A 27765-nucleotide genomic window follows, 5' to 3' on the forward strand; every position below is an offset into this window, starting at 1 on the left:
TAAAACATTAAAGATGTGTAATCTTTGAGGAAAAAATGGGTGGCAGTAACTCTTAAAGTTATGTAGTGATTGTAATGCATTATTTGTTTGGTACAGTCACTAATCTTATTCTCAAGTACTATTTTTATTGTGCATTTTAACATTGAATACTTGAGTAGTTTTATTTTGAAGTACAGGTGTAACTTTATCATTTTCCATACCTGATGGTGAATGAGGGAAGAATAACTGGCACAGTATATTATGTAATAGTATAGTATGTAATAGTGTACGGTGTTGGCTCAGTTGGAAATTCACTAACTTATCCCTTTGAAAGTCTACAGAGGCTTGGTATTTATAAAATTTGACAGCACTGACAGCATTTGTGCTACTGCCAGCTAAGACATACTGTCCCTAAACCACTAACTCTCTGAAACAATACAATTAGATCTGTGTTGTGTTCAGGTTCAGATCTACATGACCGGCTCTAAGTTTGTCTGATGAGACTGAGACATGTGCCAGATGTTTGCTTGAATATATAACCCAAAATAAACTAGTTACTGAGGTAGATAAAAGCAGTTAACTATTTCCAGACTTGTAGTCATAGTACCTGTTAGTATACAACATATTTTGAGTTTAAAAGAGGAAAACAAACAAATATTTCTCTACATTTCTTCTATACTCTTTGTGACCTATTAATTGATCTCGCCAATCTGCAATCAAGGTGAAATATTTGTTTTTATTCAGTTAATGTCATAATATGACATTATATCAACAAAAACATTTTTGTTTTTAAATATTCCATTGTACTGGTCCCATTAAAATGATAAATATTTGTCTACTACCTGGTTTGCTCCAGAGCCATTTTCTTGCAAGGTCTTGACATGGGAAATATTCAAAGTGTAACAAGTGCATACCAGTGCCTTGAAAAGCCACGCTCCCATTCACTGGGGTATGAACAGTCCACTTTACTTATTCAAAGTATTCAATGTATTTAAAGTGAATGAAAATATATTTTAATTTAATTCAAGCTTAAATGTTATGAAAAGTGAAGGCCAGTTACTACTTCTTCAGACAGAAAAAACATGATATTTATTTTTAAAATGATGCAATGAATGATCTGTCATTGAGGCTTTGAAATAATTTGTAGGGATGCAAATTTTGTGCAAGTAGAGTGTATATTTGGAGGGATTTGTTCATATCACACTGCTGCTGTTTTAGTACATGGGTTTATATCTCTGTAGTTTTAGAGCCAGGCTGCAGTGTTGTTTAGTCTGGTACATCACTTGCACGTCTTCTTAAGTCACCAAAAGTTCAAGCTTGGTAAACTGCAATCTTAGTTATATGTATTTACTCACTCATATTGGGTGAAAGGTGTATTTTTTCCGCACAGTTGTATTGAATGCTGACTGCATGCATCACAACAAACATCCAACAACCCTGGAAATATAATGTATATTTTGCTCAAGGACACAGCAATATGTCCCCTATCACTGTTACATTTGTATGTTGGCCATTCTGGCTCGAATATCCTTTACAACATCTTAAAGTTGTTTGTCTGAACCTCTGTCAAGGCCAGTTGGGGCTTTTGGGCGAAGCATGTGTGGGCAGGCACATTTGATATGAATACAGCTGAATATAAAGAGTGTAATTTCACCTAATAGCTGGAAATGCTCCCACTGAAGACACCTTGGTGTATGCTGAGTGATTATATGTGATCATTTCTGCTGTTTGGTGTATGGCCATGGTCCTGAGCTTTTACTGATGATAGTGGTCCAGAACAATGGCCTATTGAAATGCATTGTCACAGTCCAGGCTTCAAATGTCCGAAGACAGAGATGCATAGAAAAAGTAAAAATAAACATCAGGCCCCAGTGATGTGGCCAGGGCAAACCTGAAATGGATTTAAGCCAGATAAAAAAAAAAAGTTATAATGTTTTATCATTATCAGACGTACCACAATGCAGCCCACTGTCCTGTTGAAAAAATATCCTATGGGCTCAAATTTATGACTAAGTAAATATAAAAATCTAAAGGGAAATATATTTTGACCTACCACATGCAGCAGTTTAGCACATATGTTTTAAAAAATACAAAAAAATTGCATGCATACTGTGTAATAAATATACAATAATGTAATTGAATGAATATGTATTCAGTTGTCCATTTGTGAATAAAAGAGTTGTATCAAAAGAAAGCTCTATTGCTTATTGGGCTCATTATTTTATGTTTTTGTTTTCAGTGTAGAACATTAAAATACTTCAGATACAATGAGTGAGTGTTGTTAAGGACATGCTCCTGGTCCCTGTATTCTCCCTGAACTCTCTGCTTCTGTCCCTCTATTGTGGTTTGCCATTTCCAAAATGATACATAACATACACTATGCATTTGTCATTTCCCTGGGCAAAATTGTTTCCCTGTATCTCAATGAAATTTAGTTGTTTGAATCCAAGTTAATTTGGAAAAACAAGAGATTGTAGGAAATTCAATTTGAACCCAAATAAATGGATTAGAATAATAGACTTTGGCATTTAGATTTTGACAGCAAAAAAAAAGTAGATATAGGAGTCAGAAGGTGCAGAGCAACACTGGTAGTGAAGACAAGGTGGACTGGGCACTGGGGCAGAGATGGAGAGAAGAGGTGATGATGAAGCAAAGGGCAGCAGAGGAGGAGACTTGGTGATGGTCAAACTCATGTATAGGGAGTGACAGTGGTGTCAGCACTGTTGTTCGGTCAGCTGAAGATGTACAGTATGTTTCTGTTCTTTTGATGTGGTCACAAATATTTGGGTTGCATTAGACTGGGCCTCATCATGTCTAGAGATGCACTTTTCAGTTGCCATGGGAAGGAAATGAACTGCAGCATTACATGACAGCACTACATTTTTGCTGGTTTTCATGAAAGCAAGGCATCAGATTCCTGGTGAATATCACAGAAAACATGGTTTAATGTCTGCCATGCCAAGCATTAAAACAAGTGTAATAGGCACATCTCACAATGTGTGTGAGGAAAACAGTGTAAATCCTACATATAGTATAGACTATAGCCTACACACACAGTTATTCAAATGAATTAAAACGTAAGTTTCAAATATTCTATGCTCCAAATTAACAAAATAATACGCCTATGAAAACGCATTGCAATGTCAGAGTGAATTCATAGCAATGCAATTAGAAGCTGCATATTTAACATGGACAAGCACAGACACGAGCTGATGGAATTTTTGGGGAGAATTCGAATAAAAGGAAAAATGTGAAGGATGTTGGCTGTGCTGAAGGCTGCCTTGTTTGTTCCCCTGATTGACTTTTCCAAATGTAATTTCACATGTTTGTGTTAAAATCCAGAGACACGCGCGCACCCGTCCACATATGATTTGTTCAAGGTTCTTTGCGTTCTTTCACTTAATGCGTTTGGTTAATAAAACACGCGCAGATGATTGAAAACTGCGAGAATGTGGTATTTCTGCAGGTGGAATTCACTAAGGCCACCACAAAGCATGTGTTCAAAACATAGTAACTCAATGGAACCTGGGCAGCAGAATCAGGTTTGCCTATAACATGCCCTATAGACTATATTTAGCCCACGCACTGGTCCTGCGTGACGCCTCCTGAAAAAACATTGTGGGATATTTGCAATTGAAAGATCACGCAGAACGAAAAGGTGGCACAAAACACAAATTTTGCATTTTAATCATGCATTAAATTGATGAAAACTGCTAAAATAATGGTCTTTTATTTTTAGATGCATGTGTGTTTTTTCATCAACTTTCACAGCGCCTGTAATTTCACTTCAATTTCATCTCCTGATTGCTCTGTTTAGTGCTAATCTTTCCAACACAGAAGTGCTTTGCAGTTAAAGGGAAATGTCTGTTTATTAAAACTGTCGATTATATGCCAGTGATTTATGGCACTCACAGAAAAACTGAATCAAACACATTCATGTTTGCACATTATGCACTTTTATTAATTTAAACAATTATGAGCTTACATTGAGATTTTAATAGTGGTGGAAGTACAGGCAGTATGATACAAAGGAACAAAAAGTACTGGCTACTAAAGTAAAAGTATCACATAAAAAAAAAAGAAAACTTGAGCAATGTATTTAAAAAAAATAAAAACCTTAAGAGTAAAAAAGTCTTTCATGCACATTTTGAACAACTATTCAGTCATATGTGACGAATAGGCTAATCTTATCAAACCAGGTCCAAGAGAAGAGACTGAGGGACCAGGACTAAACCATGAACTAAACCTCGACTAGAAACCAGGACCAGATCATGACAAGGATGAATGCTCCGAATGATCTGCTCTTTCCCAGTTTTACTTGACCAATCACCTTGCAACTCCAACGCAATGATGTTGTCAAACCACTTTCTACTTTTTAATGCAGTTAAGAAGTAGCCGCTCTAATGTGTAAGAAGAAAAAGTATCAACAAAACTGTGGATGACATTTTTAAACATCTACAGACACAAGTTACTTCTACTTTTTACCATTACTTTTCATGACTTTTGTTTATAGCTCCTCACATATATTTGATATTGTATTTTGGGAGCAGTTACTAGTTTTTGTGATGTTAGACTATTTTCTAAAACGTTCACAACAGGTGCTGCATTACTCTTTGCAGGGATTCAGTATGAGCTGGAGAGTGGTGTAATCATTGTGACCTGTGAGTGCATTCCTGAGGAGCAAAGCCAGAACACTATCTTCTGCTTCAGGAAGACTTGAGGAGTCAGAAAGTCCACTGATGAGGGACAAAGGCACAATAAACAAGAACGACACTTGATGTTTTGTGAAGAAAGCGTTTCACAGCTCAGAATGTATTTTCACATCTTCATAGTCAAAGGAGCAACTGATCCTCAGCATTGCTTGCAAAACAGGAGAAATAGACTTTATATTATTTCAGCTTTGATCTTAAGTGTGAGCATGTATTTTAGTATACAGACAAAATTGGAGGTCACATTTTATTTTATTTTTTTTTCAGTTATTGAAAAAACTGGGAAAGAAAAGCCAATGGACACTGCAAGTGTTACACACAACACTCAAAACATATTTTACAATTAGTACAAAATTAGCCATACAGATGCATAAAGAACGAGACCATTGTTTCTTAGTGATCAAGCATGTGACTATATGACAATAATCACCTTGAATACCTGTCAGTCTTCATCAGGATCATCTGCACGCTCGTCATAAAAGTGAGAAATATGAAAAGAAATAAGTAAACACACACACAAAAAAAAACAACAAATGAGGAGGAAAAAAACTTTCTTTTGCATAGTCTGCAAATAATTCTTTGATATTTGACATTACCAAGTCAAATGAGTAATATTTTACACATTCAAACAATAAAATACAAATTTAAAGTGCATGTAAGACATTTACTTTAAAGTCACTGGTCAGAAGAAAATCTGATTGTCAGAGGCCTTTGGTTGGCAAGAAAGGCACAACATTCAAGAATGCCAGAGAATGTAACGCCATCTCTTTTGTCTGTATCCTGTGGATAACTAGTGGTACTGAGCATGTGTGCATAGTTGTGTATAAAGGAAATGGGATTTGTTATTGTGTTACTGATAATGAACAGTAGATGGCAGAAGAGTAAAACTAATTCCGTATCCGCAACAAATCCTCAGTCTTTGGTTTCCAAACAACTTAAAACACAAGACTGTTTCATTATTAACATCAAAAGAAACACAACCAAATGCATGCCACACCACTACATCCAAATCAATGGTTGCACTTACTTATACAATAAAGCAGTTCCTGAAGATAAAGTGCACCACAGTGTCACGTTAACCTGAGTCAGTATAAAGCATTTAACTGCAGGGCATGTTTTACAGCAAGACAATTACATTTTTCAGTATTATCAATTAAATCCAAAAGACATGGCCTGCATTGCATAGGTAGGACTTATAGTTAAAACTGTATTTATATAGAAATAAAAACAGAATGTATGACCTATCATCTTGTGCATGTAAAACATACAGTGTCTGTGGTAAGTTTAAAAGGCAAGTAAACATTTAAAAGATGCTAAATGGTCCCCAGTGAATCGACACTGAAATTTTAATAGTAAAGCTACATGAGTCAAAACTGCTGCTGTAGCCATTGCACAACTGTCTGTACTGTGTTGGGTCCTTCAGGTACTGCTTCTGTGTGCATTTGGTGAAGTACCTCTGGTAAAACTAGCAGCAATGGCACGCTGACAGTCATAAGCTCAAAGAGGAAGGTGTATTCCTGGGCGTATTCTGTGAGGTGAGTGGCCAGGGCATGCGTAGTACTGCGCACACAGTTTGATAAGTACTGAGGGGCGTTGCACACAGCACGCGTCACACTCAAAGGCCGCAGCAACTGTTTTTGGGCCCACGAGCACCAAGTACCTGAAGAAGGACTCTGTGGGACCACTGCAGTCCTGGTCTGCTCCTGGAATACACAGTTCTCCACAACTTCACCCCCATTGTGAATCTGAGAGAACAGACAAGGAAGAGTATAAGTACTGAGTTAGTGGTGGTATAACACAGTGGTATGTTTGATCTGCGTAAGAGCAGGTCGGGCAGTTTCAGTTTGGTTTGTAGTGGGTCCACAAGTTAAATCACTGTTTCATTTTGCAGAATTATCAAATTTCGAAATAGTAGATCTAATTGCAGCCACAATACTTAATAAAAATCACCAATTGTTCTAAAATCTTCCAGCTCTAGTTTATTGTAGTACTAGGTGATGCACTTACCGATCTCTGGGAGAATGTCCTCCTCAGATGTGTCCCATTGTTTCGCTGATCAAAATGAAGCTGACAGTAAAGTTTTCCTGTAGGATCACAGTCACATCAGCACAAATGTCATGTGGTCAATAATTATTTTTCTTATGGCAAATATTAGGCTCAAAATCATAAGAGATTTGCACCTTGCTCAGTGTCAAAGGTGTGTGCCCCCAGCCTCAGAGTGGAGTTACAGGAGGAGCATCGGAAACACTCTCTGTGAAAGAACAGTCCTTCAGCACTCACTCTCTCCACCAGATAAACACGTCTGTCACAAGAGCGACACCTGTCTGCAGTCTGGGGGATTGTCCTTCGAATGCCACCCTGTAAAAATCAATCAAGTCAAAGTAAGTTACATGATTTGAAACACAGTATACATTTTAGTTTAAAATAATAAAAAATAAAGTTGAAGTAATATTATGTTGTCATATTATCTAGTTCTGGCTTCAGGAACGTAAGGTGAGCAAGACTACAGCAATACCACTTGGGTCATAATTCAGGGCCTATTACATGCATAAAAAAACGTGGTGTGGGCGATAAAACAAACATCGACATACAGTTTAGATCTATGTGGGTGTTCTGATGATGGCACTGTAGCTGAACAATAGGACTTTAAATTAGACAGCCAGATATATACCTTTAAAAATACAAAATTTTATAAGCAATTACATGGTATAATTGTTCCTTAGGGAATAATTGTGGACAAGAATATACTCATATATTTGGTTGTGTGGCGGCCATAACATCTGGCTGCAGTAGTAAAAGGAACTGTTTGGGACGGGTGGAGTATGGAGGAACCCACAAAGTGCCACCACAAAAACACCCACTTGTGTTCTGTCGTAGCGGCTGCTGATTAAAAACACAAGGCTCAAACAGGGGTATGGCAAACTCACATGCAGTGTATTTATGGCCTGTGTTGGATTAATGATGATGTATTTATCTGTGGCTACGGTAAAATGCAGTTGATATTTGTTCATTTTGCAGCTGTAATATTTCAATAAATATGAATCAAGTAAACATGCAAACTTCTGTCAATATCTGAGAGCCCTGCACAGGAATAAAATGTGTATGGATTTTATTGTGTACATAAATGGCAAATTCATTTCTTGAATAAAACTAAATAAAACTGATCAAGGCGATAGAATGCTTCACATGTCCAAAGCAATTAGTGTAAGCACAGGAGACATGCTAAAGATGTGATCCTGAGACACACGTCACCTTTGGGGCAGCTGGACTTTCACTTGAAAACAGCCCAGTGAGGTGAACTGCCTTTTCTTTAATTGACTTTGTATGAAACTCTCTTGTTTGTTGTGTCTGTGCCTTAATCTGTAACATGACACGAAGAAGATGAAGACAAGTCGGGTCCAAACAGTGTTTTACTGCAAGTCACATTACATCAATCCTGCTCTGTGTGCCTACAATATTACAGTCTAATAACTTCTTAGTAAGCCAGACAATGAGCGCCCTCCTCTGTTCTCTCTCTCAGAAGAAGCTGGATTTGACACCTACTAAACATTTATTATTGGGAGGAGACCAATAACCGGGTTGTGTGTGCTAAGAGAGCAGAACTATTGCTTCAAATTCACACCACACTTGATGGAGTCTCACAACTGGAGGAAAGTGATCCAGACATTTGGCACAAACAACTTCTTCATCTTCACAGTTTAATTTAAGATAACATTTATATATTCAAGCAGTGATCATAGAGTACAGTTAAGCATCTCACTGTTGGCACTATGAACAGGACTATGAAAGTCCTGTGGTTGTATTTTTATTTCCAAATATGGATTAAATTACTGCAAGCTAGAATGATTCAATTGTGGTGAAAAAAGAAAAAGGCAATACATGGTAAAGCTATTTTAAAATGAAGAAATTACATGAACTGATATATTTTACAAAAAAAAATAAAAATCTTTTAAGCCATTACTTAATTTAAAACAAAAGTACTTATATAGAGTAACCCTCTGTGGTCTTCTGGCAGCTTGGCCTTTGCAGATCTGTTCCACACACACTCTTTCTGTCCAATAATCCATCTGTGTGCCTTTTTTCAAGGTCTTGCCAAGAGCTCAGACTTGCTTTTGCCGTTTTTATCATAATTAGAGTCTGACTTCATCGTCAGACTGCACGTTATACGTGCTGCTAATGCATATATATTCAAGCATGATCTACTATTACAGGCATGTTTGTGGTCTTTTAAAAGATGAGAAAGACAAAAGTGGCAACACAGGAAGAGAAAATAGCAGCAGAAGATTTGGAAAGAAGAGAGATTCACCTCAGAGATGTGTTCGTCCACTTCTCTGAGGCGCTGCAGGAGTCTGGACATGACCTGGACAGTGGAGGGGCAGGAGGAAACAGGCGGGCTCTCAGGCCGAGCAGGGGGCATGGTCTGGGCATGTGTGTGATCGACATGTCTAAGCTTCACTACACAAAACAGCTGCTCCGATGCAGGCTGGAGGGGCCTGTCCACAGAGCCAGTCGGTCTCAGGAACATATGTGGTGATGTAATAGCTGACTGAAAGTGATCAAACAAAATGTGAGATCACTTCTTAACAACCACTGACTTCTGCACTTCTACAAAAGAACATTAAACACGAACAACATGCCAGACAGTGAGTCAAGGCACCAAAAAAATCAACTAGCACAGATAATGTGTTGTAATTCTTGCAGTGCACAGACTGGCCTAAGATTTGTTATATAGTCCATTAGCGTGAGTCCATCAAAGGTTTTGAGTTTTGCTTCTGTAAACTACCTCTATAACTGGAGGAGGAGGTTTCGGGGCGGGGACAGGTCTGAGCCTGATGTTCAGAATCTCTGTCAAGTCAATACAGTTTGGCAGAAACTTTAGGAAAAGAGAAAAACATGAAGGCAAAGAATAAAGAAGGCTGAATGCTATGCCAGACATTACAGCAAGAATGAAGATATTGACTGAAATGTAGAGAAAGTCGTCACAAAATAAAGAGTTTACCTGTCTTCGAATGGTGGAGTTGGGCTTATTTTCAAATTTGGCCAGTAGCTGTGAAGCCATCGAGCGCACTTTGTTCTCTTTGGGCTCAGTATCATCCAGTATGGCAGATCTATTACTGGAAAGATTGGTGGCCTAAATAGAGACAAACAGTTAGTGTATATAGAACTGCTTATTTATTTTATATAAAAAACATGAACAAACCTCTTCTAAATAACCAAATTTCCGTCTCCTTTTGTAAATATTGTCTGCACTGTCAGTTTTCTTTTCATCCTGGAAGAACAAGATATTCATTTAAACATCCGTCTAACCATCAAGGCAGTATGCTGAACACAGAATGTACAGTAATCTGATATTTTCATTTAATAGAAAACAGGCACTAACTGAATCTACTAACCTTTGGAATCCTCTTTCTTGTCAATCCAAGATTGAGCACATTATTATTACTCCTGACTTCTTTAGATGGATAATCTTCACCATTTTCATCCACTCCTTTAGGACCTGAAACATATAATTTATATACTGTATGCCTTTTCAACATTACAAGCCATAAATGTCGCATCATAACATTACATAAATGTAATTTTAAGGAACGCACATGATGTAAGCTGTCTCCAATTCCACTTAATGTCCCTAAATGTTCTAGAAGTTTCAATTACTTAATATTGGTACATGACAACTGAGGTTCAAATACATCATATAAAGTAGCATTAAATCTGTAAGAAGAAGCATATGTGTTTCCAGTTCAGTAAAAGTTTCAGCATCAAACCATACTTTTGGCTGAAGTGCATTCCTGTCATGCCTCAAGACTTTGCTAACAGAATGATACACTATGAGCGGTTCTCCTCAGGAAGTCAAAAGGAAATTTGATACAATTTCGTCCTGGAATTTCCTTTATGTATTTTTATTAAGCTCAGAACAACAGAAACAAAAACAAATGTTATTTATTAGGGGGCACCTGAACTTTGCACAGTAATGACAATTTTATTATTGAAGCTTAACAATTTGATAAAATGATTGTTACGGGAGGTTATTGCTGAAAGGATTTAATATGTAGCTTTATTGCCAGAGACAGGTTATTGCTTTACCATTTTGGCATTTAACTTATCTATCTTATCTGTAAGAATGCAACTTTTTAAGTAATAAACATAAAAAAATAATAAATGCAAGGAACAAGCAGCAAACAAGTGGCAGACAAGACCAGAAAAGTGACATAATGCACCTTTAAGGTCATGATCCACCTTTTTATTTTTAGTCAAAATCAACATCTACACGCATCAGTCAATGTTCACAGATTTTTACTTCTAAACAAATCTAACCCAACAAGCACTGCCACAGTAAAGCAAACGAGAGAGAGAGTCTGTGCTTTGCCTTTCCTCATGTTAGCGGTCGAAATGTTATGGTTTGTACATTGTATAGGGTTTGTACCTGATGTGGGTAAAGGTGTGCCACGGAAAAGCTCATAAAATTTGGACAGGTAGGTGATCATCTTGGTCTTATCCAGCTCTTGATTTGCACATAACTCCTTCCCAGTTGTAAATGGCCGTATCCCAAATTCATGTTCGCTTATGTCAAAAGCAAGCTGAAGATTTGTTGCTGGGTCTTCCTCATTTAAGGTACTAAAATCTCTGAAAAAAACAATGTCATAGTCTTTGTTAATTATACAGCCTTTACTCATTATCAGTTTTAGGATCAAGTTACTAAATACAGGTACAGTATGAAAAACACATGCAAAAAATGTTTGTGTCAGTGTCAGAAACCAAAAATGTAAAATACTAACTTTAAATGGAGAATTAAAGAATCAGGATTTTTGGAATTATATATCTTTAAATGTTTGTAAAAGCTTAAAACAAATGGTGGTAAATTACAGAGATGGAAAGAGTTTACTGACAAATCCCAGACCACCGTATAAATAGCAGTAACCTGGCAACTGCACACAAACAATGGTGGCATTTTGTAAGGGTTTAGGAAAATCCTGGCTTTTATTCAGACAAACCTACTTTCTCGTCTGCTAACAATATTCAGTATAATACAACGTCATGATGACGCAAGATGTGCTTTGTTTTATTTGTCCATGTAGTAACATGCATATTTTGTAACGCTAGCATTAACAGTAATAAACTTGTTATATCTTGCATTGAAGTTACTACTCTAGTATCGGTCATTTTGTTCTTGACCAATAGAAAATAAACAAGTTACTTGATTTAAAGTATTTTCACATGCCCCTGTGTATGTGCCAACCCTGCCCTTTTAAAAAAAAGTATCATACCTATCATATTTAGCATACCCGTGGGAGACTTTACAGCATGTTGCTATCAAACACATCTTGTTATGAGTAAATCAGAACATAGTGATCTGGTCTCATATAAAATTACAATATTAATACTACAGTTATGCCATGCTCCAGGCCAGTGAAGACACAGTATACGTACATGAGCTGAGGTTTGAAACGGTGAATGAGGGCACAAAAGGCCATGCCACTGAGCCAAGATGAGCTCAAGTCAGTGATTTCCACTCCTCTGTAGCCCTCTGTCTGCCTCTGGCACCAGGTGAGGAGTCTCGCTGGTCGAATCTCAGACTCTATAAAAGACAGATATCAAAATAAAAACATGAGATGTTATTGTTTTGTGGCCATGGAGATAGATACGTTTAATGCCAGACAGTGGAACATTCCAAAGCATTCCACCAGAAATATTACATGTTGCATCAAGTATTAATGAAGACAAAAGGACATGTAACATCTGAAATGGGGCACAAACAGATAGTTCATAACCCCCCAGACACGTAAGATTATTAGTTCAACCTGATTTGAGACTAAACAGCGTGAGTTTACTCATTTAAAAGTAAATGTAAAAGTAAATTCCCAGTGGAGATAAAGGGAAAGGTTTCTTTTGCGTGGCATACTGTATTCTTCATGTTTATGTTATATATAGTTCATTCACGTCATATATGCTAGTTCAGAGTAGTAGCATGTGTTTGACTTTCTCGCCACATCCTGTAGATTCTCTTTTAAAAAACCTCCCACACAGACCACATGTAAAAATAAACATGAGATGTGACTGGTGCCCTCAAAGGAGATAGGTTCAGAGGGTTGATGAAGATGTGTACATTCTAAAAAACGAAGGCCTTAACCTAATTTTAAAAATGCTTTATTACTAAATATGGCCTACACTCAGGCAACACCTGGCATAAACAAACCACCTCACGGACACTAACCTCGTCTGCAGAGATTGACTGGTCGACGAATGGTAGCAGCCCGCTCCAGAGAGCAGTTCTTCATTTCTCCACTAATGTACAACTGACGCACCTGATAAAATGGAAAGAGAAGTTTGAATGAATTTGTCTATTACTATGGAAAAAAAGAAAGCCAAAGTGAAGATGTATAAAAACCTGGTGAGGTCTGACGGAGGACACATTCAGGTTGGGGTAACGGGTTCCAGGGTCAATGGTGTACTGATCAAAGATTTTAGCAATGTTTTCAGGTGTCGTCTGATGAAGTAATCTGTAAAGACTTTCTCTGTAAGAGACAACATATTAAAACTTAATGTTTTAAGTCACACATTTTCCATGTCATATAAAACTGGTGAAAAAGAACACATTTATTTGTACCTCTCTGCCAGCACCTCCAGGACAGGCCGGCCCTCAGCCCAGCTCTTGACCATCCAGACAAGATCAAATGCAGCCAGAAAACCTCGAGCACAACCTGTTCCCATGGGCCAGAAGGGCTGCAATAGAGAAAGACAAAGATAAATAATCATAATCATAACAATCATAATCATAACAATAACCATAACCAAAACCACAATCACAAACACAATCATAGCCTTAATCATAATCATAACCACACTCAAACTCACAATCATAATCATAATTATAATTACTAGTTACTTTTCCACACAGGGATAAATAAATAACATTGAATATTACAATTAATTCATTATTGTAAAAGTTTAAAACAGTTTTATATTTATTTAGTTTCATACAATAAATGAATTGGCTTTGTGTCAAATTAGTCATGTTTTTTTTGTGTGTAGCCCTACAATTATATTTCATGTTAAACTTGATTTATTCTTTACCTCAAGGAGACTATCACCAACCAGTGCCACGAGCAGCTGGTGTCCAAACCTCTCCCGGACCAGAGCAGCGTTCTCAGAGGCGTACATGCTCGTAAAGTCAAACATTGCTACATCTGGCTGGCCGCAGTGGTTCAAGGCGAAATCCAGCGTAGGAAGTTGATAGTTGGTGCCAAAGTCAGCTGCCTCCCGGGCGTAGCAGAGAAGAGCTTCCTGGTTGACGTTTTCACTGCTAAGCAACATCTGTGTGTCTATGTAATCCTATTGAGCAAAACATATAATTTACTGGAAAGTTATGCCTAGTGAACTTTGATATGGGATAACTAGAATACTTACATTTATGAGAACTCCTTTGTCCAACAGACTCTGTTTCTTGGCAGTCATGACAAAATAATGTGTGTTGTCTTTGTAGTACACAATGTTCTCCAAATCTACACCTGCAACGAATGATATGTTTCTATAGCAAATCATCAAATATTAGAATAAATAAATACTGTAGATAATATGCTTTCAAAAACTAAATGTCCTATTTCTGTGAATTCACTCAGCAGCTGCAGTGTGGCCTCTCCATAGAATTTAGCGTTTGACTTATAATCATTTGTTTTCTGTTCATTCAAAACAAAAACAAATTATCTCCCTTCAAGATCTAAGTCATTCTATTTCTATTCTTTTCTAGTTTATCAGTTGTAATACAAGCTTTACTCTCTGTTATATTTGTTTTGTCTGTTTTACTAATCTTTCACACGTACCTGTTTCTTCTTTGAGATCCATGAAAAACTTCTGGTTAAAAATAAAAGCCACTCCACTGATCTCCTCCACCTTGGCCTCAGCTGTTGTGTTTCTGTTGATGAAGTTTGCAGTGATGGCAATGGCCAGCTTCCCTCTAAACTCCTTTCTTTTGAAACCTATGAAAAGGGTAAATACAGGTATATAAGAGATAATATAGAATGAACGCATGAAAAATTCTGCAGTAATCTTGGCTTCCTTAAATCCGCACCTAAATCTTAATTACAACGTAGTAGTTTTATAACAAAAGAGGTCTTTGTACACGAATAATGGTAAAGCAACTGTCAACTTAGCAACACCTTATAATAAGCACACACTATAAATAGAAGGCGTGGAGCTGTAACAAAAGCCAATTTACAAACAACTGACTACGTATTTAATCATTGCTAATTTAAAATGATTAGCAATGATTAACTACTATTGATAGTAGTAGTTTTTCTCAATGTTGTCTGGTTGTTACTGGTTTTCTGCCATTAGCAAAGCTTTAGAAGACTGACATTGAATCACAGTCACATGTTGACAGAGAAATATTTGTTGTTTTAAGTTCCCTTTATCCAGTATATGTTAGTGTGGTAACATCTGCTTTAGCAATGAGACAATGTTATCATTTTCCTCTTCACTCAATTGTTTACTGAAGTACTTATTATCAAAGGACAGTCCAATATATACAATATATCCAATACTACCAGGGCAAAGAGCTCTGGTCCAAATCGGGCTGACAGCAAAGGAAAAGCATCTCCCTAAGGCTTATTCACAATTTGGAAAATGAGCTACACATTCAACACTGGCCCAGAAATGCCCTTTTTAGGAATAAGTATCTGGTGTAAAATGGTTGCTCGATGACAACATTTTAAAGAGAGAAACCACAACAATGAGACATAACATGGCATCCATCCAGTAAGTTAGCACTAGTTCTAGCAGCGAGGCTAAGATCTGCTTTATGGAAGGTATGTCTGTTCTCAACTACAGCGTGCGCACATTTTCTTGATTTAATTGAGTCTCAGAGGACATCCAGAGGAGCTTTTGAATTTGAGTTCAACCTGTGAGACTTTCAATGCTATTTTTTGTTCTACCTACTGAGTGACCAACTTACAGTAAATTATAAGCCTTTATTTGTCTTTATCATTGCGTGGAAACAAGATGTGTAATAAATAGTGCACTGACAACTCAGACATCTGTATAAACTGCAAGACTGAGGAGTAAAACATCGCATTAGTCAGCAGAGAGTCAGCAGTAGAGTAAGGTCTGGCCCAGAGTCAGAGAAAGGTGAAGAAGAGGTCATCAAAAATCATTCTTATGAAGCAATCAAGCGAAACAAAACCTAATGCCATCATCGTAATAAAAGATTTAAGTTGTACCAAAGGAAGAATGGATTGATCAAACAAAGCTTGATGTGAAAGGATTTAAACATACGATAAGTGATGTATTATGATTACATTATCACTGACCATCAAGAGTATTGCGACGTCCATCGGCTCCCACTATCACATCAAAGTCAAAGTTGGCCACAGGATGATCAGCAGGACGGATTGCTGCACGCCAGCCAATCTCTGTAATGGAGATGTGTTTTTATTTCCTGTCTTATCCCATTACTTTATTTACAAGGGGCAACTTGCGACACATACTGAAAGGAATGTGTCTTGCCCTGAGAAACAACAACAACAACAACAAAAACAATATGCTCCTGGGCAAGGTTCAAACCTGTTTTGTTGCCTCGGTTTAACAATACATCATATGAAGTCATGCACAATTCTGAAACAATATATTATTTAAAAGAATATATATATTATCTAAAAGAAAATATATATCTTGGCTTGAATATAATGTAACCATCAGTTTCTATGTTGACTTTTGGATGGCGGCATTAGATAGGCACAGCAGTTCCTGGCAGAGTGTTAAGTAATAGCACCATGTCAAAAATGCATTCCATGACGTCAAGGCCAAGTCTAAGTTTGTCACACAAGAACAGGAGGGATAAGTGTAGGTTTAAAATTAAGCAAGGCTCTTGTTATCATTGTACAGCCATTATAACTGAAGAGAGTACACCTGACAGCCCTAGGCAAGTTATTTCTGCTCAGGTTTGTGCGTGACAATGGCCAGAGTTATACTGAAAAGGCTCTTATCGTTATATGTAGGCTACACTATGAATGTGACATGGGCTGGTCTGAGCTTTCAGTTTTTACACCATTTCTAGAGTTACATAAAATGGTCCAAAACAGTTATAATATCCAGTGAGCAGCAGCTGATACAAGAGAACTATGGGCAAACAATTTCCAAAAACACAACAGTATCTCATATAGTATTACAGATTTACAGAAAGAAAGCAATTATGATGTGTAAAATGGTCAGTAAATATAGACTTATCTAAGTATCATAAAATAGGTCAAACGTTTTAGGGAACAAAGAAACCAGCTTGTAATTTAGGAAGTGTACACGGTCTCTCAAAGAACTTCCCAAAACATAAATTAACACTAATGCTATATATAACGGACTATTCATCTGTTTGTTGCTGTTGATGAAATCCAACACTCCTTGGAGACATGTCCCATGAGGCTGACATCCAAATACCCTTATTTTCCTCATCCTCGGGAGGTTCCAGCAGTTTGACAAACTCTGTGTTGATATGAAACTCTACAGCGACAAGCAGGGCCACCTTCAGCAGGATGAGTTGCAGCTGCTGGATACCTGTTGGACCCAAAACATTATTAAAAGAATTCTGCTAGCAACATGATTTTGCCTTAATTTGAAATAAATATTAAAAAAATAAAGATGTAAGTGAGCATAACATTAAATATAATTTACTCACAGTTGCTAACCATTTCCTACAATATTACATACTTCTGCTCTTTTCCACAAAATTCTTGATTTTGATTTCCACCATAACTGGGCATTGTATAACAAGCAAGCCTTACATTATACAAACCAGGAAATCACTCTACAGATGTGATGTTATAGTAATCGAAGGTTTATCAAAAGTACAAAACCGTATCTATCTAATCTATCTATCTAAATATGGTTAAGAGAATATTGTGTTTAAAATGATGCTCACTTATATGGTCTATAGCTCCAGCACAAAATTTTCCATAAAACTTCTTAGCCCCGAGTCCTCGTAGGTCATGAATGGTGAAAGGCCAAAGGTGCAGCACATTATGTCTGGAGAAAGAGTCTCTTTTTTCTATTACCACCACTTTGGCTCCCATCAGTGCAAGCTCAATGGCCGTCCGTAAGCCACAGGGCCCTCCTCCAATGATCAGGCACTAAAGACAAAATAGTACATGAACATAATTACAAATTTCATACTATAGAGTTAGCAGATTTCTTCTTAGGGGAAAATCACAGTTTTACTCCACTTCCTGTGTTAAATCTCACATAAGTACACTTGACTTAAATGCTCTAATACTTAAGTGGTGATCCTCAAGTACCTGGGAGGTTTGAGCACAAGTGTGGATGAAAGATGAGTGTTTCTAGGCACTACAAACATAACACTGCATAAATAATTGTCCAAAAGAATGTTTGCTCTTGGTACCTATCACCAAATCAACTGTGTTTTTCATTTCTAGGCTCTTACTCATGTCTCTGGCTGATGATAAACAAATGCATGAGGTTTAATGTAATATTGAGTAGAAATGTGCAAAAGATAAAGTTCCATTTCACTATGTAACTAACTTTTCTGGTGATGGTGGAGTGCTCCTTGTCTCAATCAAGATGTTTTTGTTTTTGTAATGTTTATGTAATCTTTGACAGTATGGCATTTAACATATCTAGCATGTATTCAATTACAGATCGTTTTAAGTTTTTTTTTCTTTCTAAAAATCTAATTGAAAAGAGCACGTGGAATGCTGTTATCAGGGCTGACCTGTAACTTGGCCTAGTGGCACTACCTGCTTGTCCCAAACATATCAGATATTTAGACAGGACTCCAGCCTTTCTGGTGTCCTGGATGTCCACTATCACTGAGGACACAATATCAGCTTTGTACACTGCGCCTTCTGCCAGCTGTTTAAACTCCTGAGCCACGCACTCCATGAAAGATGTTCGGCTCCATAGAGATACTTGCTGAGCGTGTTGTTACGTTTCTGCTTGGATGTGGGGGATGAGTAAGGCAGTTTCACCGTGAGTGTCCAGGGGTTATAGGCACGAGACACAAACAAGAACTCCCTTTTACTTCTCTTATCTCAAAATGTTCTGTCTCCTATTATGCGGTGATTCAAATACTGACACCGGTTAATTAATGGGTCTTGGGAAAAGCATTAAGAATATGCTGGCTTATGTGGATCCAGCTTACAGACAAATGCTTGCTTGAACAACATTTGAACAGTAGTCCCTCCACTCCATAGAAAGTGCTGTTTCAGGTTGAATCACATATTAGTTTGTTTTCACAGATGTGGTGTTTCCGTATTCCATCACTGACAGAGGTTAGAGGTATGCTTTATCCTGTTTCCATCCACTGATGTTATCACGGATACACGCTTGTGCTGATAATTCGAGTTGCCATTCGTAAAATATAAAACAATATAACAATATATATGAGGCCCATGCGACTGCTCTGCCGCAAATCTCAATTACAATATTAAATTTAAGTGTTGCAATTATTGTGAGAAGCGCAACTTAACAATTATTGACACATTTTCTTTCATTGCTAATACATTTTTGGTAAGTGTAGTTTATAAAATCATGCTTTCATTATGATAAAGTAAAGCTAATGTGAGATAAAAAGCAAGATACAAAAGTGCTTTACATTTGCCTTTACATTTTGAGTGCATATTGAATTTAGAATACGTTATTATTTTCTAGTTCTTGCAAAAATGTGACCTGAATAATCAATTATTGCTAAAACAAATGAACAAATGGCATCTCAATAGAGTTTATGTGTGAATCTGAATCAGTGAAACCCGATGAAACGTCTTAAACCGACTGCATTCATTTGACAGGTTCTGTTAGACTTGTTAGTTCTTTATAGTTACATGTCACCGAGTCCAGATGTGTCAGGCTGTAAAACTGAAGTGACATCACATCCTTTAAACCCGTTCTTGCACAAAAGAGTGAGTGATCAACATAGCGCCGGGGGAAAAGGGAGAATGGAGCACTGTTTTTTCATTATGGATTTGGTTACCTTGGTGTGTTTTGCAAGAACGTAAGCTAGGTAACTAAACAATTCTTATCTAAAGCTGCATCTGAATTGAATTTGTATTAATACTGTGTGATTGTGCACTTTAGAGTCCAGAATCTTTAGCTTCCAGAAAAATATGATACCTTTGTGTGTACTCTTCAAGGACTTGTGTTTTACTTAGTCTATATTTCCCATCTACAACACAATTTTCTCTCATTTTGTGTCAGCGCTGGCAAAACTATAAAATCCCACAGACACCAGATATTTTTGGTCTCCACTGCTAAGGATGAGCCGATCAAACTGCATACCTCGAACTGTGGTAAATCGCAAGCCAAATAATTTGAGCTGTTGAGCGATGCTGTCTGTCTGCGCGTGCAATAAAAACACTCTTTCATGGTGCTCTGGGCTGATGGCGGACAGGTAATCACACTGCACAAGGCCCTCTCATCACATTTACAGCTACAAGGCCTGGCTGATGTTTTACTGTCTGTACAGCACCATGCATACTGAGGACAGAAGAACCCCCAGAGTAACTTGTAATAAAACACCTGCATCTACTGTTTTGACTTCTTGGACGCCTTATAGCCAGTGGTGGAAGGTGGTAATGAAGTAAAAGTAGTAAAGTACTGTACTTAAGTATATGTTTTAGGTATCTGTACTTTACTTTCTACTCCACTATATTTTTGAACAGAACTGAAAAGTAAAAAGTACTTATGATTTGAGGGGTTATTCTTACAATGTTTGTGGTAACATCCTGACTAAAAGTTTTGAATTCAAGCTTTGGCTTTGAGAAACACAACTAAATACTTAAAAAATCCTAAAAAAAAAGAGAAAGAAATGTATTCATATTGCAACTGTTGGGCTTCTTTTAATCAATATCACTTACAATTAACACTTTAACAAATTAACAACACTTTTACTTTTTACTCTTAAAGTACATTTTTTTAAACGGGAACTTTTTTTTCATGTGATATTTTACTTTACTTTTCCTTTTTTTTTTACCCCTGTATCTGTACTGTGACTTATGTAACAACATTATACAGTTCATTAGGTAACTCTTCATGAGTTATCTATTGAACTGTATAGTGTATTTTTAAGCTAGTAAATATATAAAGTATTTGCAAATATTAGAAACCTCTTCAGCTAAGTACAAGTTTCAAAATTACCAACTATAAAACCAAAGAGTGGACAAACAGGATTGGACTAAGCACATACTTTTTAGTGTTTTTTTTTTCCCCCCTTTAAATATTCTTTAGATCTATTTTTAAAACAAACATCACAAAGGCTACAACTCTCTTAACATAGAGAAAGACTTAACTTAAAATTAGTTATTGTTTATTAATTAGAAATCTGTCAAATTTACATCCAGATCGATAGAATATATAGATATAAAATGCAATGAACCTACCCTTGTGCCTACAGCAGCTTGTCCTTTCCTATACTCCTTATGGGACATTCTCTTGTCCAGTTTGGCCCATAGCGCTTTGGCTTTCCAGCAGGTGACTTTGGCCTTCAGCTCAGCGTAGAACGTGCTGCTGTCTGATGGGTCTAGTTCCAGTTTTCGGCACATCACATTGAAGGCCTGCAGCGCGCCCTTACATGTGGACGCCTGCACAAAGTTCTCAAACAGCTTGATCACACTGTCCTCGTCCGTCTCCCCCATGGCCGTGGTCCTGTGATGGGGCATGTGGAGAATTGAAGGTGCTGCTGCAGAGTTCAGTCCTCCTCCAGATTTGGCTACTCCCTCTGCTACTTCATGCTGCCCCCGTCTGCAGAAGAAACACACAAGGTCTGATGTCATGGGGTAAGACTTCTGCACAATCGCTAGAGGCAACACTTGTCTCCTCATGCTCTATGATTAGCTCTGATTCACTTCATTACTTCAACATTTTTCATTGTTTATTGCAACACTACTGTAGACAAGGCAGATGTGTTTTATTTAGCCTATGGCTCCAGTTTTCAATAATAAATGGATTCCGACTGGTGAACAAACTCTCTTATTATCTGTTAACAAAACATTCCATCTTAAGGCACGGCACTGATATAATATTAAGGAGTCACTCTACTGTAGATAAGCAACTTGTCAGGCTTAACAGACAAGGCTTGGTCCTTTAAAAAGGTTTTAAATTAGTACTTACTAAACTACCAACTGGCATTTTGGAAATTTACCTTTCACAAACAAGTATCAACACAACTATACATTTCAAAGAAGTATTTAAAGTTGACTAAAGAAAAAAGAGTAGACTTTAACAGGCTAAGCAATTAGTATGACAGACCATTAGTACCAGTCCCAGACTTTGAGAAACCCAGGCAGGAAAACATAATGTATATTTTGGTAATTTCCCCACCCACACAAAAGCACATTCATAAATAGTGTTTGGACTGAATGTATGCATGATATAAAGGATTTTTCTGATTAATATTCATCTGTGTATACATTCCATAGCAAGCAAAGGTGAAATTAATATTTTCTCCAATCAACCATCAAGTCTTTTGCACATGAGGCCAAAATATCCATGTCTGAAACATCAAAGTGAATTTTCTGCATTTAGCGTGTGAGCTCTCATGGGTGGAGACAACAGCTTCCCCCAGTTTTTAGAGAAACTGTTTTTGATTCTTTAACATCCCGTGGAGCAGGATGGGCAGGTCATGCTGGATTTTCAGGGACCCCAGCAGTAATCCCCCCACTGTCAGCACCAGCACATGGGCCTCAGGTGGCAAAATGTGACTGTTGTTCTAAATGTGCATAAGCTCTAGCTATGGTCAAAGATAGTACATAACACAAGCCTGCAGCCCCACCGACCAATGTGATCTCCCTCTTTCACTTCTGCCTTTGTACTCTCCTTATCTGTTGAACGGCACAAAAACAGAGACAAGCATTCCTCCCGGCAATCAATGTTACACAATAACAAAACATGGACTTAGCCTTATATTAGCCAGCTCTGATAAGATCGTCATGCCATTTGAGTTTGTATTCTCATGTTTTGGATAAAGTGCACGTTTTCCCCAAAGTTTTCCATGACTTTTCAATCATAATTCTAAAATAAACCAATTCTTAAAGTCACAATTTTAATTAAACCATAGCACCAAGTTTGAGCACTATAGCGATTCTACATGTGCAATGCTACATATAACTTTTCCAAAACATTTAAAAACTCCAAATGTAGGGCAAGGCGACATCACAATTTTATATTTAATCAGTGCTATTTAAAACAAAACAAAAAATAGTCAAACTTGTTCTGCTATAGTCTGAACTCTGCTCTAAACCACCTGCTTTTAATGACAGAGGACTGACTGTAGACCTCTGGATAAAAAGGGCCGAGCTGATCTTTGATGATTAGAAATAGCTGAATCTCAGTTCATCTTTGTTTTAAATGTACCTCAAAGTTCACACTAGTGTTTATTGTTCATGTTTGCAGAACTAACTGTTAAATCAAATAATTACACTTCTCTATAAAGGCACACATACTTCCAGGTCCCTGTCCCCTGAGGCTACTCCCTACAGAGACAAAACGCTGTGCCACGTGGATCACAGAGCAGCCGCATCAGCAGGAGCCCACCTCTTCACCAGCCCAGCCAGTGGCCTCAGCACTCTGCTATTCACAAAAACCACATTCACCATGTTCTTTTTCTCTCAAACTATCAACGAGTGCCCCAAGATGACATAGACAGAAACGTCATATTTGAGGGAAGAAAATTAATTCTTCAGACATGACACAAGCTTAAAAAGAGAAAGTGCTTTGAATTTTAGCATATGGTGAGGATGCTGGGTACAATAATGGTCCAGGACTAGGCCAGTTTACCCATTGAGAGTGAGTCCAAAGTCTGCACACATTTCTATGTACAGGTTAATATGATCTCCTTTTCAGCTACATAGAAAATACAATACAGTGGTTCTGTCCTGAAGGCTGCCTCGCTGAAATAGTAGTTTATAACAGCTGAATTGCACTTGTAAAAATGAGTCCTGGGAGCAATAAAAGATTTGAATGCCATCTTTTCTGTCTTAAGACCTTCTAGAAAATAGAGATCAAGAGTGTATGTTTTTGTTAAATTACATGATGTATATCCTCCAGCTAAGGTCGTCCTGACCAAGCCTGACCTCGCTCTGGAGATGAGTCCCTGGGCGCTGCACTGTAGTGCTCATGTCTTCTGTACTTTTAGCCTTCACCTTATCTTCTTTTTTGATTTAACAACCTTAACAAACCTTTGTAGTTTTTCCCAAAACATGGATTGGGTTTATAGTTCAGATAAATTAAACAATTAAATTATTAAGTTAAGTATTCTTTTCAATTTATTTCAATTCAAAGTTGCTCAGTTGCGCTGCTTCAGGAACTTTTGCCTTGATTTAAAACTTCAAACGATTTCATTTTGCTTTCAAGATTGAGAAGAGGCCATTATAATTATTGGAACCATCTGTTAGATATGTCAGATGAAAAGGTACCATGGACTGTTGCAGACCTAAGTCACTGCTGCTCACACAACACTGTCTGAGACCGAGTCCTATGACTTCACCATCTCAGGCCTGACTGCATGGAAAGTCACTTGTGGGCAGACGGAGCTCACCCACAGAACGGCTGTAAAAATACAATAATGACAGACAAAGTGGAAAGAATACAGGACAAACCCTCCCACCACACATCAACGTCCCAGCATAAAATGATTAAGAGGATCAGGGAGTTTACAGTCACTTTTTAGATCTATGGTCAGTCTGAAGAATAGCCCCATTGACTGAAGCTGTCTGAAGAAACCTCATGTATCTGTGAGGGGTTGAAGAACGGACACTGTAGAGTAGGGCTGAGCATTGTGTAAGACTGCACGATGTGAACAACTCCAGGAACAATTAACACCTGAAAGAAGACGAAATATGAACTGATAAACTAATACAAGAATCATATTATATTATCTAAATAATTACAGAGTTTGTGATTTTGATTCAATTGTGATTAATTGTGCCGCTTTATTCTAGAGTTTTAAAGATGTGCAGGTAAAAGTATTGTGTTTTTCAGTGAGGGGTCAGCGTCATATATTAAACATGAAGAATGTGAAGAATCTGAAAAATGTACCTGTCTCACCTGGACAGCTCAGAAAGTGAAGAAGCACGCACATGTACACATACACAGACCCACAACATTAAAATAATACACACGGGCTTATGAAGGATTTACTCAAATTATAGTGTGTCATATGCCGTAATAGCATGCTGCATATTTGAGGTTTCACTCTTTTCAGGAAAAGTGGTTTGGGGGAAAAAAGGCATGTTAATAAAGCAAAAACTAGAAAGAAGTGACAACGGGAAAGAAATGACAGTAGCCCCAGTTTCCAAGAAAAACTATATGAGATTTAGTTCAAAGTAAGTAGCAGGTAATACACATAGCTACCCAGTTTGTAGTGATAATCTAATTGGGAAATTATAAATAAATTATAAAATTAATTTCATTTTGAAAGCAATATTAATACATATTTTGGCAGCAACACTTAATTGTAATAATGGTCACTTATACAAAACATAAATACAGGAAAGCAGCCTCAATTTGGCATATTTTCATTTTAACTGAATAGAAATCTTCAGGGCACAATAGAAATAATCATTTGACTAATTGGTAAAATAACCACTAGTCGGCTACTTAAAAGGGCTATTATGTCCATGTGCAGTGTTTTAATTGACAGTAAATTAGTCGACTAAAAGATAGATGCTAATACAGTACAACAAACTGCAGCCAAAGTCTGAATGAAACAACACCAAAGTGTCCCACCACCAGTGACAATGTTTTTTCAGCGCACATAGCTCCAGGCTTTGGGAGTACAATAGGAAGCCGGACGGCACAGGGCAACATTGGAAGTCCTGGAAAATGTGTAGCAAAGCCAACGAGTAACAGTAATTACAGAGCAGACGGAAGAAAACCAGGAAGGAACCCTCTGTTGGCCTGATAAGCAGCCAGTGTGTCTCCAAAACAGCATAAACTTCATGAGGACTTCAGCTCTGGCCTCCACCAGTCACTCCTGCAATCTAAAAACCAGTTAAAAAATGTTTTATGGGTGAGATAAATACAATGTCAGATGGTTGTAAAAGTGTCCGTCATCTTCATTTGTGAAAACTACTCATTTACAGAAAGGCAGTACGCTCTAGGGGCTTGTGTGGACTGTCTGGAGGTGTGAGCGCCACATGACTTCACTGGACAATGATTTATCAAGACACGCAGAGCAAAAAGGAGAACTGAGCCAAAATCACTCCGAAACAATTATCTCTGACCAGTTATTCTGACCTAGATTCTCCATATCAGATTAGATATTTTGCGTTTGATCATGAGAACACAGCGGTGCAAAACTGCCTGGCTCTTCCAAAGATTATTCATTCAAACAGGGGCAGGGTGAAGGACTGGGAGACAGGATTACAGCCTAGCAGGAATAGAAATCGCAGTAAGCCAACAATTGCTAAAAACAGATTCAAAATAGAGGAGTGTTATGTTACAGAAGCATCACATGACCTTTGAATGTATCAACACAAGTGGGCTCAGTGGACAACAACTGTATTCGCCTCAAATGATTGCAAGTGTACAAAGGTCAGTTTGATGGTAAATAGTCAATGTCATTCATAGAAAACATCCTGAGATATTTGGTGTGCTTCTTTAATACTGGCTAGTTAGTTAAAATAAAGCAATTAAGTTAAAAAATGTTTGTATATTTACATATTTATTGCAACAAATTAATTTCCCCCCCAAAAAATAATAATAATAATAAATACATTTTGCTATTATTTTTAAGAGAAGAGTTAACAAAAGACATTATATTATTTATCATAGACAAGGCCACAGAAAAGGAAACTGTTATTGTAAAAGTTGGCCAGACAGAGAACTAAACTTTGATTCTTGTATGTTGATGTTAGTAAGTAGTGCAGTTATTAGGTATTAACTAAACAACTTACAAACAAAGGTTGGTACAGTAATATTTAAACGTTAATGAGGTCAAGAGATGTAAGATGTATGTCTAAGTGTAGAATATTAGAACAATCTTTTCGCCTTCAATCAAAATCAGACTGAGGTTACGTCTCTTGGCCTGTGACTTCAGCACATTCATTGGCTGAGGCTGGGGTAAGTGGTACTAACACTGACTCAAGATGTAATGTAGTACCACCTGATAGAAAAAAAAATAAAAATCTAAATTTCGATAGAGATAAGCATGTGGCCAATGCTCCATCAGGAAAGTTATAATTTGCATCTTTGACTTACTGTTTTGTACATAATCTATTTCTTTTTCTACATACCACGTGTGTTAATCGAGCAGTCTTCCATCAAACACAGGAGTGTAAGGATGCCATCAGTGTTAGTGTAGACAATGACCCTTCCCTACAAAAGCATTAGCATGTAACTTCATGTCACTTCTATACAGTGAAGCTCTGTACATACTGTCAACACCACACCTTTCTCTATAATGCAGTTTGGGCCATTACCAGCCCAGGGGCAGGCCAGGCCCCTCACAGGTGAGGTAAACTGCAGTGACTGAAAAGATAAGTGGGTCAGGTTCATTAACATGTACCAGCCGGGTTACACTATGTTTGTGGTAGGACTAAATACACAACAACTAAACTATGAGTCCATTTAACGGCAGTGCCTGTTTTGCAGAAATGTTTGAAAAGCCTCCTTTCAAAAGTGACTTGTGTAGAAAAGGTGTTTTATGGGTCTGCAGATTACACAAATGCTGGTTTGTCATCAGCCATAATGAAAAATAAAAACAAAACAAAACAGATGAATGCTCCTGAAAGCTGCTTCTGCCAATGAGAACTTTAATCCCTCATTACATTAGACATATTTAATATAGAACACTTATGATTGTAAGTGATCTTGCCTTTCTGGTTTGGATAACAAGTCTTCTATGTTTCTATCATTCCATGCGTTATTGTGCAATAAGATAATTTTAATATCTCCAGGTAATGATAATTGAGAAAAACTCTTACCTTGTCTCAGCTTCAGTGGTTTCATTTATTTCCCAGAGATATCAGGTCAATTTACTGGTCTTTATGGGTGAATAAGGTCGGCCCCTAGTCAATCTAACCAGCAGCGGCGTTTGTAAGAGAAATGTAGTAGCTCAGAGTCAATGGGCGGTGCTCAGTCTGAC

At 37.5% G+C, this 27765-nt stretch overlaps 1 protein-coding gene across 7 annotated transcripts; it reads right to left on the reverse strand.

Annotated features, from left to right (window-relative positions):
• Positions 1–3912: 3912 nt before the first annotated feature.
• On the reverse strand, positions 3913–27735 carry mical2a (microtubule associated monooxygenase, calponin and LIM domain containing 2a). 7 transcript variants are annotated; one of them, XM_055229358.1, is made up of 24 exons: positions 27605–27735; positions 21062–21422; positions 17593–17800; positions 17112–17228; positions 15992–16093; positions 14507–14662; positions 14094–14194; positions 13761–14018; positions 13294–13409; positions 13075–13201; positions 12901–12991; positions 12117–12264; positions 11113–11312; positions 10082–10185; positions 9889–9957; positions 9688–9819; positions 9472–9561; positions 8995–9234; positions 7941–8048; positions 6869–7046; positions 6696–6772; positions 6349–6433; positions 5119–5150; positions 3913–4379 (listed from the first exon to the last, which is right to left on the reverse strand). In XM_055229358.1, exons 2-23 carry the CDS (start codon positions 21338–21340, stop codon positions 5131–5133), a joined length of 3006 nt encoding a protein of 1001 aa, XP_055085333.1. In that variant the 5' UTR covers positions 21341–21422; positions 27605–27735; the 3' UTR covers positions 3913–4379; positions 5119–5130. The 7 variants fall into 7 exon arrangements, with proteins under 7 accessions (XP_055085333.1, XP_055085323.1, XP_055085327.1 ...); XM_055229356.1 differs by lacking the exon at positions 3913–4379 and adding an exon at positions 4821–4839; XM_055229348.1 differs by lacking the exon at positions 5119–5150 and having other exon boundaries at positions 3913–4839.
• Positions 27736–27765: the final 30 nt, after the last annotated feature.

The sequence above is a fragment of the Periophthalmus magnuspinnatus genome, chromosome 3, assembly GCF_009829125.3.
Source record: "Periophthalmus magnuspinnatus isolate fPerMag1 chromosome 3, fPerMag1.2.pri, whole genome shotgun sequence".
NCBI classification, from domain to species: Eukaryota; Metazoa; Chordata; class Actinopteri; order Gobiiformes; family Gobiidae; genus Periophthalmus; species Periophthalmus magnuspinnatus.